The 14746-nt window shown below is 54.4% G+C and overlaps 2 protein-coding genes across 12 annotated transcripts in view; one reads left to right on the plus strand and one right to left on the minus strand.

Annotated features, from left to right (window-relative positions):
* Positions 1–3992: 3992 nt before the first annotated feature.
* TMED1 (transmembrane p24 trafficking protein 1) lies at positions 3993–7188 on the plus strand. The gene is made up of 4 exons (XM_030879706.2): positions 3993–4296; positions 4990–5087; positions 5227–5410; positions 6162–7188. The coding sequence occupies exons 1-4, from the start codon at positions 4114–4116 to the stop codon at positions 6378–6380; spliced, it is 684 nt and encodes a 227-aa protein (XP_030735566.1). The 5' UTR covers positions 3993–4113; the 3' UTR covers positions 6381–7188.
* Positions 6919–14746, minus strand: part of DNM2 (dynamin 2) — a 92774-nt gene continuing 84946 nt past the window's right edge. For 4 of the 11 annotated variants that reach the window (XM_060297124.2, XM_030879700.3, XM_030879699.3 and 1 more), the window contains 3 exons: positions 10631–10863; positions 9278–9532; positions 7751–8689 (listed from right to left, as the gene is read on the minus strand). In XM_060297124.2, coding sequence (XP_060153107.1) covers positions 8623–8689; positions 9278–9532; positions 10631–10863 — 555 coding nt within the window. In that variant the 3' untranslated portion in view covers positions 7751–8622. Of the gene's footprint in view, positions 7317–7750; positions 8693–9277; positions 9533–10630; positions 10864–14746 lie in introns of those variants that run through there. The other 7 variants (XM_030879697.3, XM_030879701.3, XM_030879702.3 and 4 more) reach the window with 4 other exon arrangements.

A 14746-nucleotide genomic window follows, 5' to 3' on the forward strand; every position in this document is an offset into this window, starting at 1 on the left:
GTAGATATCAGCTCCCTGCCTCCCACTGCGAAGCAGTACAGGGAATGGTAGAGAACAGCTCTGGTGGGGCAAACAAACACAACTACTTCAAAATGTCCAAGTAGTGAGTCTGCCCAGCACATGGTCTTGTAATCTTTTGGTTATAATTTCAGGGGATTCCTGACCTCCAGAAGCCAGTCTGCTAACTCCCCATGGTTATAAGAACCCCAGGCTAAGATCCTAGGCCAACATTACAAACGGAAGAGGGACTCTGTATGATGTGGCCTCTGCCGAAGGCTCCCATCTCTTCTCTGGCTACTTCTCTCACCCACCCCACCCTCATCTCCCTTCTGCCTCTTGAAGTCTCTGAGAGCCTTTGACCTCAGAGCACTGTTCTTTTCTGCTTGCCTCTTCTCCCTTCTATTTCAAACCTGAGCTTCAATGCCACCTTCTTGGGGAATCTCTCCAACTCCATCCAGGTGAGATGAACCATCCCCACCTACCCACCTAGCATTTACTTCTCAGTGCCTCTGACTTCCTGAAATCATTTAGTGGAGGAGCACTGGGATGACAGCTCCATGAGGACATTGTCTGTTTTATTCACAGTGTCACTCAGTAAATTTTATTGAATACTTGGGGAGGGGGATGGTTTTGTTTAATTGAGGGAAACAAGAATCACCCATTCACCCCAGACAACAGTGAAAATGGCAGAGCTCATAACTATATGCACCGAAACATCGACCAACTGAGCAGAAGTGGTAAGAATTAACTTTATCCAAACTCTGGAAAACAGCTCAATGTTGATGCCAACCAAGGAAATGCTGAATCAAGAAGAGGCAACTTGATCATGGCAGGAAAGCTTTTTATGGTGTTTTCCCTGCCCTTCCTCATCTCCTTTCCCAGCACAGTGGAGGACTTGAAGACAGCAGCCTGTGTCTTCAAGTGAAGTATAGGGCCCTGGTCCCCAGTTTCTAAGGGAGCAGAGCAGCCCTCGTTCTCACAGTATTGTGTGTGTCTGTTCTAAGATGTCTGGGGGTTACCTGAGGGACTGCCTCAAGGTGCTTGTCTGTTTAACTCAGAACACATTCTTGGAAAACACAGTTCTCTGGGGCACAAGATTACAACTGACTTACCAAAAGCTGGGAGGAAAAGCTGGGGCGAGAGTTTCTTTGGGTAATTAAGGCATTCAAAAGTACCCATACACACTGGGTAACTTAGAGAGCAATGTGCATGCCCAGGGCAGGACAAATGCTCAGAAAAGACCTGAGAAGACCCTACCCTTTCATCTCTGGCTGATTTCTAAACTTGGTGCAAACAGGAAGAGAAGACTAAGGCAGAGTTATAAACACCCAGGTGAAGTATGGATGTGCCCCAGCAGAGACTGGCAAAGAGTGGGAGAGGTTTTTCATTGTTTTTCTTTCTTCCTTTTCCATTCCATAATATATGAATCAACACCACCCCAATTTAAAAATGTACAAAAGACTTGAACAAACATTTTTCCAAAGAAGATATACAAGTGGCCAATGAGCACATGAAAGGATGCTCAATATCATTAGGAAAATGCAAATCAAAACCACCATGAGCTTTCGGGAGTTCCCTGGTGGCCTAGTGGTTAGGATTCCGGGCTTTCCCTGTTGTTGCCAGAGTTCAATTCCTGGTCGGGGAACTGAGATCCCACAAGCTGTTTGGCACAGCCAAAAAACCCAAAAAACCAAAATCACTATGAGCTTTCAGAGACTGTGAAGCTGAGAAGATCCCAGGGCCGGGAGAAGGATGTCAGATATCACTGTCCTCCCAGCTTTAAGGCCCTCTCCCGATGCCCCTCAATAAAATGGCTTGATCCCCCAAAAAGAAACAAACAAACCACTATGAGATACCACTTCACATCCATTAGGAAGGACATACTAAAAATAAAATAGAAAATAACAAGTGTTGATGAGGATGTGGAAAAATTGGGACCCTCGTACATGGTTGGTGGGAATGTAAAACGGTGCAGCCACTGTGGGAAAGTTCGGCAGTTCCTCAAACAGTTAAGCATAGAATTACCATATGACCCAGCAATTTCACTCCTAGGAATACACCATAAAGAACTGAAGGCAGATACTCAAAATACACATGTTCTTAGCAGCACTACTCACGACAGCCAAAAGGTGGAAACAACCCAAGTGTCCAACAGATACCCACACAATGGAATACTACTCAGCTATAAAAAGGAATTAAATACTGATATTATGAACATTAAAAACATGCTAAGTGAAAGAAGCCAGACACATCCCATTTATATGAAATACCCAGAATTGCTAATTCCATAGAGGAAGATTGGTTGCCAGAAGCTGGGGTGAAGGGGGAATGAGGAATAATTGCTTAATGGGTACAGGGTCTCCTTCTAGGCTGATGAAATGTTTTGGAAGTGGGTAGAAGTAGTGGCTGCACAACATTGTGAACATACTAAATGCCACTCCACTGGGTTGTTCACTTAAAATTATTAATCTAATGCAATGTGAAATTCATCTCATTAAAAAAAAAAAGTTATCACTCGTTCTCCACAACTACTTCAAAATGTCCAAGTAGTGAGTCTGAATGATAGACAAACTTGGAACGAAAAGGAGTACGAAGCGTGATCATACATAAACTTTGACATTACAAAGTGTTACTTCCCCAAGCTCTCCAAACGCCAAAAACAGTTGACAGCCACCAGCTGTATTCGAAGAGTAATTACCACCACCTGCCAACCTCTCTCAGGCCTATCTTGAAAGACTCAGAATTTCCATCTGAGCATTTTTCTTATGTTTAGATGGAATCACCAGAGTCCACTTCTCCAGCGACATCTTTGATTATCTGCTTAGGTCGCCTCCAAATCCTCTAAGCCAGACTGAGGGAGAGGTTAATTGGCGGCATGCCCAAGGAAGGGCGATAAACCTGGAATATAACGGATAATATTTACTAAGGGCCTATGATATGCCATGCACTAAACAAGCATCTCACTTAATCTTCACAACAGCCCAGTGAAGGAGGACTAGTATCACCCGCCCCCGCCTTTTCTTTAAATATGTATTTGGTTGCGCCAGGTCTTAGTTGCGGCAGGTGGGCTCCTTAGTTGCGGCACGCAAACTCTTAGTTGCAGCATGCACGTGGGATCTAGTTCCCTGACCAGGGATGGAACCCGGGCCCCCTGCACTGGGAGCGCCGAGTCTTAACCACTGAGCCACCAGGGAAGTCCCCACACCCCTTTTATGGATGTGAAAAGTGAGGCTCAGCAGAGTGATGCCTCAAGTAAAGCGTGAGGCGTGCTTTGAACTAGGCAACCTGCCTCCCAAACCCACAGTCTCTTCTCTCTTCTCTTCTGACGCTAAGCACCTCGGCTGTTATTCTTCTTACCCTGGGCCACTTCAATCACTGTTTACCTTCTAGCCCTCGAGTTTGAGGCCATTGGGGTGCAGGGCGGGGCCAAGCCGCCGTGCTAACTATATGCAAGAAATGCGGGGCGCTCACTATAGACCAGGTCTCATCTCAATTCTCATCACCTCTAATTCACAAACGAGGAAACTGATAAAGTGACGGTTCTAAGGCGCCAAGGAATGAGTGGTTAGGCATCCGACCCGGGACCAAACTCACAGACCTGGCACAAGTCGCCCCCCACGTTAACATAAAAGGGTCTCCGCCCACCCTAGCTGACCCTTTCTAGACGAGCCCTACGGGTCGCGTGCAGGGCCATGCCCTGTCTCTATTTCCGATCCGCTACACCCAGGCTGGATCGCACAATCCTCGTCGCGCGCGGGGTACTCTGGGAAAACCGCAGGAAAGACCCGGCCACCTCCACTACAGTTGTCTTAACTTTTGCCTGAGAAGAATGTACCATCGTGTCTTATTTTTGTACTTTTGCCCCCCCCACCAGCATTTGAGACTAGAAGTGGAGACTTTGCAAAGAAAACGTCTGTAGAAAGTCGAGTGTTTTCAGGCGCATCAGTCATTCATTCGGGCAGCTATGCTCTCAGGGGGTCCTTCACTCCTGGCTCCGCGGGCTTCGGACAACGGGCAGAAGCGGCTGCCAATGAGTCCCGCCGAGTAGCAGAGGGGGCAGGGCTAACTCTTTAAAGGAACCGCGACCTATTAGCAGACCAGAGGGTGACCCGGATGATGGCGGCCGGCGCGGCCTTAGCCTTGGCCCTGTGGCTACTATTGCCGCCAGTGGGGGTGGGAGGGGCAGGGCCCCCGCCGATCCAGGACGGCGAGTTCACGTTCCTACTGCCTGCGGGGCGGAAGCAATGTTTCTATCAGTCCGCGCCGGCCAATGCAAGCCTTGAGATTGAGTACCAGGTAGAGTGTCCCGGGCCGTAGAGCGAGCGGAGCCAGGGAGAGAGGGCGTGGCCATACAGACCAAGCAATGCATGCATTGAAGAGGGAAGGAGGAGGAGCCCGTGCGTAGGAGCGCGGGGGCGGAGCCAGGGAGAGCTAAGCGGAGGGGGCGGGGACAGCGCGTGGGAGCGGAAGAGATGGGAATGGAAGAAGGCGGGGCTAGAGTGGGGCAGCGGGGAGGAGGGGCCATCGGGAGAACGAGGGAGCCCTTCAGAAGGCAGGACCCTCAAGGGTGGGCGTGGCCAAAAGGGTTTGGTCGATTGCGGGAGTTGCAAGGCGAGACCAGAATGCTGTACAAGAAAGGGCGTGGCCAACCTGAGAATTTCTCGGGGGTTGGGCTAAGAGAAGAAGGCTGGGCTCCGTCATCTCATTTGGGGTGTGGCCAAGCCGGGACGTGGTCTCTAGGGGGGGCGTGACCAGATAAAAGAGCCGGTCCTGAGGCCATCAAATCAATGGGGGCGGAGCCAAGGCAAGGGGCGCGGCCAGAGGCACGGGAGAGGGGCGGGACTGGCTTGCAGGTGTAGGTGTCGGAGCTCAGGTAGGCCCCTGGTGGTGGTCGGTACGGGTCTGTGCGGGTCGGCCGAGCCCTGGCCTTCTCTGGCAGGTGCCCTTGGCCTACCCCTAGCCCTCCACCCGCTCTTACCTGCCCCCCAGGTGATCGGAGGTGCTGGGCTGGACGTGGATTTCACTCTGGAGAGCCCTCAGGGAGTGCTGCTGGTCAGTGAGTCCCGCAAGGCAGACGGTGTGCACACGTGAGTTAAGTCCTGCTGGCTGCCCAGGTTCAGTTACAGCCCTGCCCCTCACCAGCGGCCTCGGGTTACCACCCTGCCTGCCTTGAAAAGTCTGGCTGGCCGGCCACTCAGGGTCATGTCTGTGTGTCTGTCTGCCCAGGGTGGAGCCCACGGAGGCCGGGGATTACAAGCTGTGCTTTGACAACTCCTTCAGCACCATCTCAGAGAAGCTGGTGTTCTTTGAACTCATCTTTGACAGCCTGCAGGATGATGAGGAGGTGGAGGGTTGGGCAGAGGCTGTGGAGCCCGAGGAGATGCTGGATGTCAAGATGGAGGACATCAAGGTGCGCCCAGGCCAAGCTGGGGCCACTCCTCCCAGATCTCTGGCATTGGACCCTACCCTCTCACCTTGACTGGGGTCCGCCTTGGCCTGACCCTGCCTTTCCTACATACTGGTGCCCCCAACCTAGTAACAGTAGAACATTTCTAGGTGTAAACCTTGTTCTAAGGGCTTAAATAACTTATTAAATCTCCATAACCACCTTATATGTAGGGAGTGTGCTCTAATTATCCCCCATTTTACAGTTGGGGAAACTGATGCACAAGAGGGCTAAGTAACTCTTCTAAGGCCACACAGCCAGCAACTGACAGAGCCAATATCTGAACCCAAGCAGTCTGGCTTCACCTACTGCTATTTATTAACCACTAATATGTTCTTTATACTTAATTAGGCACTCAGGAATTTCCCTGGCAGTCCAGTGGTTAGGACTCCAAGCTTCCACTGCCAGGGGCCGGGGTTTGATCCCTGGTTGGGGAACCGAGGTCCCGCAAGCCATGCGGTACGGCCAAAAACAAAATTAGGCCTTCAATTCTCATGGCAACTCTGAGGTTTAATTCTGAGGAGGAAACTGAGGCCCAGAGAGGTTATTTACTTGCTTATGGTCACACAGCCATTGAGTGGCAGAGGGATTTAGACTCAGGCAGCCTGGCCACTGAGTCTGTGCTCTCAGCTGCCTCTCCCTCTCCCCCCAAACATGAACTCTCACCCCATTCTGCAGGACAAAACCTTGACCTCCTTCTCCTTCTGTGCCATAGGAGTCCATCGAGACCATGAGGATCCGGCTTGAGCGCAGCATCCAAATGCTGACTCTGCTGCGGGCCTTTGAGGCACGTGACCGCAACCTGCAAGAGGGCAACCTGGAGCGGGTCAACTTCTGGTCTGCTGTGAACGTGGCTGTGTTGCTGCTCGTGGCTGTGCTGCAAGTCTGCACGCTCAAGCGCTTCTTTCAAGACAAGCGGCCCGTGCCTACGTAGCCCACTGCCGTGGAAGAACAGGCGAAAGGAAGAGCAGCAAGGCGCATGCGTGTGAGACTTAGTCGGGGGTGGGGTCCCTTCCCCAGCTTAGTTTTCTACGGGAGGGGAGGTTGTGCAGTTCGGGCCTGAGGTGTGGGTCCCCCTGCATCTCCTCCCTTCAGGGGCTGGGTAGGGAATACCAGCTGGCTTGCAGACATGGACGCTCCAGGAGGGGTGGCTTAGCACCCGGAAATTGTGCATGGGGGGGCACTGCAGCGTTCGAATGCAACCCTTGCGTTTTCTGGCCCTGCCTCTGTCCCCTACTGTAAAACGTGCCTTAGCCGGAGCCTTCCAGCCTGCGCCAGCCCTACGCGGTACGGACGGGGCCCAGGAAGCAAACTCCCCCTTCCCTCCCCACTGGCCCTCCAAGCCAGGTCCCGGTAGGAAGGGGCTTGCTGTGGGATGCCATGCCTCCCTTCTTCTCCTTGTGGCTCCGCCTGAGGGCTGTGCTACTGCTGGGGGTGGCCTGCTCGTGCTAGGGGCCGGGAAGGAGACGTGGCCGCAGTGTTCTTGTGAGAACAGTCACTTTATTGACAGGAAGGGGCCCGGCCCCTCGGCCCAGCTGGGGGCAGGCTGGGTGTGAGGTCTGGTAACAGAACTCCAGGAGCGGGGCCTCCAAGACCACCTGCCCCTCCCGCTGTCCCTGCAGGGGCCCCAGACAGGGCTGAGGGGTGGCCTCGGCCAAAGCCCGCACAGGAGCCTCATGGAACAAAGGGCAGTCTGGCCTGGGCACCAGAGTCAATAAATTATGGTCAGAAAAATCACAGAGCCTGGTGATTGGGGCTCAGGGACACCAGCCGGGACAGACCTGCCCCCAAGGGGGCAGCCAGGCAGGCGGGAGGGGTCTCCCACGAAGCTCAGAAGAAAGGTCGGGCAGGAGCCGATGGAGGTGGTCGCCTGGGCACAAGAGAAAAATCAGAAAGAGCAAAGCTTAACTGTGTCCCCGGCTGGGCTGGAAGGCCTGTGCCCCGAAGAGGGCGAAGGGGGCCTCTGGGGAAAGTCCTCAGGAGACTGCGGGTGGAGAGGGGGCCTGACTGCTGCACAGTCTGGGGCGCAGGGCCAGGAGGCCCTCTCCCCTCAGTAACTGCAACGCCTGCCGCAGGCCCCCGTCCTGGCCTCTGTAACCAGTGCCGTCTGGGGTGCAGGTGGGGGGACAGCCAGGCCTGTGTGTGTGGCTGTGTGAATGTCTGCTCCTACTCCTGAAGTGTTAAGGCAAGTAAAAGCTCTCCCCTCCAGAAGTGAACCCTCTCCCCAAGAGCAGTGCCGTTGGGGGTGCAGGGGGAAGGGGGAAGGCCAGCAGCCCCCGTCCTCAGCCTGAAGGTCAACACAAAAGGCCCACACAGCAGCCACCAGAAGCGTCTTCCCTTTATTTTAGTTTATTAATAGGATACAGAGTGCAGGCACTTACAGTGGTCAAACCGAGCGAGCGAGAAGGTCTGCTCACAGAGAGGCCACCTGGGCCCGACCCGTGGGGGAGGCCTGAGTGGGAGCCCAGAGGCCCCCGAAGCTTCCCCACCCACTCAGCCCTGAGCCCAGGCTGCCCCGGGGACCCAGGAGGAGGAGATGGCCCAGGGAGGAGAGAGCGAGGTTGGCCGGGCCGAGTGTTCCGGACCTGGGAAAGGCACCTCCGGCAGCCGAGGCTGGGCCGTGCAGTTAATACGGCCAAGGAAGGAATATGTACAACTTGGGCGGGCGGGTAGCGCTGGGCCCACTGGGCCTGGCTCGCCGCTGGGCGCTCCCACTGCTGAGAAGCAGACACACTCCTTGTGCCCCAGCAAGGACTGGGGGTATGGACACCCTCGGTGCCGTTTCTAGAAAGCCTGGCCTACTCAGGCTTTCCTGGCCAGAGAAGCCCCTGGGTGAGCACCGCCACCCCAGCCTGGACCCCTCATTCAAGATGGCACTCAGGACGCAGCTGCCTCCTCTGCTACCTGAGACCCCATCCCCCAAAGTGCAACACCCCGGCTCCCCTCATCCTGGGGCTCCAGGGCCCCTCCATTCAGTGCTGTGTCCAGCTGGGGATGGGGGCCAGGCCAGCCCCTGACTGGGGCCAGGGTTAGGGAAGAGTCAGGGGCTGCCTGCAGGGAGCCTGGTCCCGCGTGGGGACTGGAAGGCCAGGGGTGGCGGTGGATGGGCCCGGACCACCGAAGCTCCTGCACCGAGGGTCCTGCTCGAGGACCCCCGAGAACATGCTGCCCGCAGCCTAGTCGAGCAGGGATGGCTCGGCTGGGCGGATAATGGTAGGCCGGCTGGGCGCAGCAGGGGGTCTTCTGCTGCAAGGAGAATAGAGATAGACGGGGAAGGGGAGAGGGCAGTGAGGCCGGAAGCAGGGCAAGGAGGAGGACCCAGGCCCCACCACCGCTGCCCCAGGCTGCTGCCCGAAGCTGGCTGCTCCTCTAAAGGCTGCTCGGGTGCTGGAAAGGAGTGTGCCAAGCCTGGACATCAGTACCCCTGCCATTACTCCCTTACTCTGTGACCCTGGGCAAGTCCCCCGCCCGCCCTGGACCTCAGGTTACTCACAGGAGAAGTAGGGAGGAAAGACCCTGGCCTGCAGGGTGGGGAGAGGCAGGGCTGGGGCGGGCGCAGTGACTGACGTGCGTATCCTCAGAAAGGGGACAGGTGAAAACCGGAAGGGGCCCCGTGGGAGGGGACCCAAGCTACGTGGTGGGCCCATTTGCTCACAAAGAGGACAGGCCCGAGAGCCTGGGAGTCACCCTGACTCCACCACTCCGTGAATTTGGCCTCTCTGAGTCTCAGTTTCCCCACCAGCCCAATGGGGATGCCAGTGACTCCTCTGCTCCCTGCAGGGCACAGGCTGGTGGCTCTAGGTGGCAGGCAGCGAGGGGGTCCAGCCTTACCTGGGCACTCCAGGGGGGATGCCGGGTGGAATCCGAGCTGGCCGAGATGGGATCTGAGGCGGGGCTGAGAAGGGGTCATTGTTGGCAAACACGCTGGGGTGGGGTCCGGGCCGGGATGGGATGGGGGGCGCTGAGAAGGAGGCTGCTGCCCCCACCGGCACAGGAATCAGGGGGGGCCCCGGGGTGGGGCCCCTCACTGCTGGGGGCCGGCCTGGGGGGTGCATGCTGGACACAGGCCGGCGCTGCGGAGTGGGGCTGTGGAGGAAGGAGAGGGTGTGAGCTGAAGATGGGGGGGTGGCAGCACTGGCCGCATCCGTGTGGCCGCGGAAGCCCGAGGCGGGGCGTGGGGTGCTGGCCACGGTGGCCTCCTCTGTAACATGGGCTGGCACCAGCTACCACCCAGCCAGATGCAGGTGACTGCCTGGTCCTGGGCGTGGGGCAGCGCAGATACACTGGGCCCCTCCGTCCAGCGCCAAGACCTGAGCCAGGGCGCAGCACCTGTCCTCAGCTGCGAAGGGCTCCTGCTTCCCTCTGGCCTCGTTCCCGTGGGCATTCCCCTCTCACTGGCCCCATTCGGGCCTTCCCCCCCGCTCCTCTAATCCCCCCTCTATAGCCAAAGATCCTTTCAGAGCCCAGCCCTGCCCTTCAGATCAGGTCCAAATGCCTCCAGAGGCTGCAGGGCCCAAAGGCCTCTGTCCCAGGTGCCCCCCCCCACCCCACCCAAGGCTCCCCTCTGGGGCCAAGCACTTGATGCCCCTCAGGCTGGTTGCTGTGCCCTCTCCCCGAGGAACTCCAAGGCTCCCCAAGGGCTCAGGAGGGCTGGCACCTTCTGAGATTTCCCTGACCAATCCTCTCTCCTCCCACTATCTGTCCTGTCACTGGTTAGATGTCCCTGCCCAATGCTCTGACTTGCCCATGCCAGGGCCTTATTTCCATCTCAGCTCCAGGGTGGACAGGGCGGGGGATGCTGGTTACACCCTCCACGTGTCCCTCCAGTTCCCCCCCGCCCGCCATTCTCAGCTATGCTCTATGCCCCAGGAGGCTCACCCGTATGGCCGGGGTTGCCCAGGCCCCTTGCCCTCTCTGGCTTCTGTTTGGGGCTTAACCAATGGAAGGCACCAGGAGACAGGCAGGCCTTTAACCCTCTGTCTCCAGTCCCTTCAGGCCTAGGCGAGGAGGCAGTCCCACACTGTGGCTAGCCCTGGGTGCTGAGCCATCGGTGGTCGGGGGCCCCCGCACCCCGCCCACCCGTGGGTTGTGCCCTGATGGACACATGGGGGCGTGGCAGGGGGTGAAGCTGGGATCCCGCAGGCAGCAGCCTCTGCAGCCTGCAGGCGACCAGGCCTCGCAGACCTGTGGCTGCTGGTGCTCTGGAGCCAGGTGTCATCAACGGGTGGGGGCACGGGTGTGGACACTGTGCTGGTGCTGATGTCCCCGATGATGCTGAGCGCCTCCTTGAGCGCGTGGTACATGCGCAGCATGTCGTCCCGCCGCTGGGCCTGGTCAGCCGACTCCTCCATGAGGCTGCTCTGGTCCGCCGATGAGTACAGGTACGCCAGCAGCTCATGGTGGATGAAGGCCTTCGTCTGAGGACAAGGGTTGGAGAGGTCAGGGCTTCCCACCACACCAGCCAAGAGCTCAGCCAGCCTTGCGAAGGGCCAGAAGAGCACCCAGCATGCTGGGCGGGGCTTCGTCTTTCACCTGACTGCAGAACGTGGGAGATACTTACAAGGAGGTGAGCTCTCCACTCAGTTGTCTCCCGAGTCCCTCAGGGGTGCTTGCAAGTGTTCTTCCAACCCATTTCATCAGATTCTTGTGAAACTTATTCCTAAAATCTTATCTTTTTTCTTTTTTTCCTTCCACATGGCTTGTGGGATCTTGGTCCCTGGACCAGGTATTGAACCCAGGTCCTTGGCAGTGAAAATGTGGAGTCCTAACCACTAGAAGGCCAGGGAATTCCTGAATCTTATCTCTTTTATTGCTATCTTTTCTCCCATTATATCTTTTTTTTTTTTGGCTGCATTGGGTCTTCGTCACTGTGTGTGGGCTTTTCCCTAGTTGTGGCGAGCAGGGGCTACGCTTTGTTGAGGTGCGTGGGCTTCTCATTGCGGTGGCTTCTCTAATGGAGCACGGGCTCTAGTAGTTGTGGCTCGCGGGCTCTAGCGATCAGGCTCAGAAGTTGTGATGCACGGGCTTAGTTGCTCCAGAGCATGTGGGATCTTCCCGGACCAAGGCTCGAACCAATGTCCCCTGCATTGGCAGGCGGATTCTTATCCACTGTGCCACCAGGGAAATCCCTCAGTTACTTTTCTTGGGGTTTCTAAGTATACATGTTCATGTTTACATACAAACAGTTTTTCCTATTCTTTTTGACGTTCACAGCTTTAAATTATTTTTCTTGGGACTTCCCTGGTGGCGCAGTGGTTAAGAATCCGCCTGCCAATGCAGGGGACATGGGTTTGATCCCTGGTCCGGGAAGATCCCACATGCCGCAGAGCAGCTGGGCTCCTGCACCACAATTACTGAGCCTGCGCTCTAGAGTCTGCGAGCCACAACTATTGAGACCGCGTGCCACAACTAACGAAGCCCGCACGCCTAGAGCCCGTGCTCTGCAACGAAGAGAAGCCACTGCAATAAGAAGCCCGTGCACTGTAACCAAGACCCAACACAGCCATAAATAAATAAATAATTTTTCTTGTCTAACTTCATTGCCTAGTCACCCTACAAGAAGATTAAATAAAAGTGGAAATAGCCAACTTGTTCTTGATTTTGGAGGGGATGCTTCCAGAGCTTCCCCATTAAGGGCAAGAGTGGTTTTGAGACTGAAATATCAATTCAATGGATGTATGAGATCTCATAAGAGAAGTCTCCTTCTACAATTGTCCTTTTAAGAATGGATGTCGGGGACTTCCCTGGTGGCGCAGTGGTTAAGAATCTGCCTGCCAATGCAGGGCACATGGGTTCAAGCCCTTGTCAGGAATATCCCACATGCTGCGGAGCAACTAAGCCTGTGTGCCACGACTACTGAGCCTGCGTTCTAGAGCCTGCGAGCCACAACTACTGAAGCCCGCGTGCCTGGAGCCTGTGCTCCGCAACAAGAGAAGCCACCGCAATGAGAAGCATGCGCACCGCAATGAAGAGCAGCCCCCACTCGCTGCAACTAGAGAAAGCCCACACACAGCAACAAAGACCCAACGCAGCCAAAAATAAATAAATAAATTAATTTTAAAAAATGGATGTTGATCGCTAATTATAAGAGAAGTGCAAATTAAGACTACAATGAAGTATACCTCACACCAGTCAGAATGGCCATCATCAAAACGTCTACAAATAATAAATGCTGGAGAGAGTGTGGAGAAAAAGAACCCTCCTACACTGTGGGTGAGAATGTAAATTGGTGCAGCCACTATGGAAAACAGTATGGAAGTTCCTTAAAAAACTAAAAATGGAATTACCATATGACCCAGCAATCCCATTCCTGGGCATATGCCCAGACAAAACTATAACTGGAAAAGATACATGCACCCCTATGTTCACAGCAGCACTATTTACAATAGCCAAGACATGGAAGGAACCCAAGTGCCCATCGAGAGATGAATGGATAAAGAAAATGTGGTACATATATACAATGGAATACTACTCAGCCATAAAGAAGAATGGATATAATATCACTTATATGTGGAATCTAAAATATGATACTGGGCTTCCCTGGTGGCGCAGTGGTTGAGAGTCTGCCTGCCGATGCAGGGGACACGGGTTCGTGCCCCAGTCCAGGAAGATCCCACATGCCGCGGGGCGGCTGGGCCCGTGAGCCATGGCCGCTGAGCCTGCGCGTCCAGAGCCTGTGCTCCGCAACGGGAGAGGCCACAACAGTGAGAGGCCCACGTACCACAAAAAAAACCAAAAAACAATAAAATATGATACAAATGAATTCATTTATAAGACAGAAACAGACTCATAGACACAGAAAACAAACTTATGGTTACCAAAGGGGGAAAGGGTGGAGGGATGGATAAATTAGGAGTTTGGGATTAGCAGACACAAACTACTATATATAAAATAAACAACAATGTTCTACTGTATACTGCAGGGAACTATATTAAATATCCTATAATAAACTATAATGGAAAAGAACATGAAAAAAATACATATATGGATGGATGAATTTTCTCGAACTTTCAACACATACAAAGATGACAGTGCTGGATAGTTTTTCATTTGCGAACCACGTAAATACACTAGCTAGTCAAACATTTAAATTCTGAAAAATGAGTAAAAGGGAAAATAAAATATAACCTAAAGATACAGTGAAAACTCCTTTGTCCACTCTGGCCTCCTTAGGCCCCCTGAGTTCTCCCTCTAGGGAGCAACTGGTCACTACGTCCTTGTACAAACTTCCAGATTTCTAGGCATATTATAGATAGACAAATAGATAATTTCCCTTCCGTTTTTACAAGGAGAACTGCTGGGTCAAAGCATACATGAATTTAAAAGTTCATAGCTGCAGCAAATCCCATCTATACGTGAACAAGGTACTAGGACACCCATGAAACTTAACACTGACCACCACTGAAGAAGAGACTGGGAAGAACGGAGTGAAAGGGAAGGGACATGGGATTTTTGCTTTAGACTCTGTCGTATTTAGAGGTTTTACAGTCACAACATAAACTGAACCTGGGTTACATAGCTTTCTGAGTGCCTAGTGCTGAGCCCAAGGCCTGAACCCTCCCAGCAGCCTGGAGCAGGAGACATCAGTACAGCTGCATTTCACCGAAGAGAAGCCTGATACCCTGAGAGGTTCAGGAGCCCCGGAGGTAGCAGGTAACACCCTGGGGTGAAGGCAGGCCGGGCTGCAGGCCACCAGGAGGTCACAGCTGGGGACAGACTCAGCCTGGGTTTGAATCCCACCCCTCACTCTTCTGAGTGACTTGGGTCAGGCTTCTTGACCTCTCTGGGCCTCTGTTTTCCTGTCTATAAAATGGGGATGATAGCAGGCCCTCTCCCAGGGTTACTGTAAGGCTGGAAAACTTTAGAGCAAATGCACAAGCGTGGTGATAGCTTCAATGACCCGATTAAACGGGGGTGTGAGCCCCGTGTGTCTGTACCTTCTCATTTCCCAAGAGAGGCTGAGGATCCTGACTGTGATGTTTAAAAGGTGGTGAGACTCACTCTCATTTTTTTTTTTTTTTGTGGTATGTGGACCTCTCACTTTTGTGGCCTCTCCCGTTGCAGACCACAGGCTCTGGACGCGCAGGCTCAGCGGCCATGGCTCACGGGCCCAGCCGCTCCGCGGCATGTGAGAACTTCCCAGACCGGGGCACGAACCCGTGTCCCCTGCATCGGCAGGCGGACTCTCAACCACTGCGCCACCAGGGAAGCCCTCACTCTCATTTCTGATTTTATACAGACTGTGATCAGCCCAAATCTGGCTGTGGCCGCCCCGTCTTGGGGGAAGGGGGACCTGGAGGG

The sequence above is a fragment of the Globicephala melas genome, chromosome 3 (assembly GCF_963455315.2).
Source record: "Globicephala melas chromosome 3, mGloMel1.2, whole genome shotgun sequence".
NCBI lineage: Eukaryota > Metazoa > Chordata > Mammalia > Artiodactyla > Delphinidae > Globicephala > Globicephala melas.

What these genes read in the sequence shown, in the direction of transcription:
- TMED1 (XM_030879706.2), top strand. Translation starts at nt 4,114, where the DNA reads ATGATGGCGGCCGGCGCGGCCTTAGCCTTGGCCCTGTGGCTACTATTG. An exon ending in GCCTTGAGATTGAGTACCAG is followed by an intron (nt 4,297 to 4,989) that starts GTAGAGTGTCCC and finishes CCTGCCCCCCAG; the next exon opens with GTGATCGGAGGTGCTGGGCT. An exon ending in AAGGCAGACGGTGTGCACAC is followed by an intron (nt 5,088 to 5,226) that starts GTGAGTTAAGTC and finishes CTGTCTGCCCAG; the next exon opens with GGTGGAGCCCACGGAGGCCG.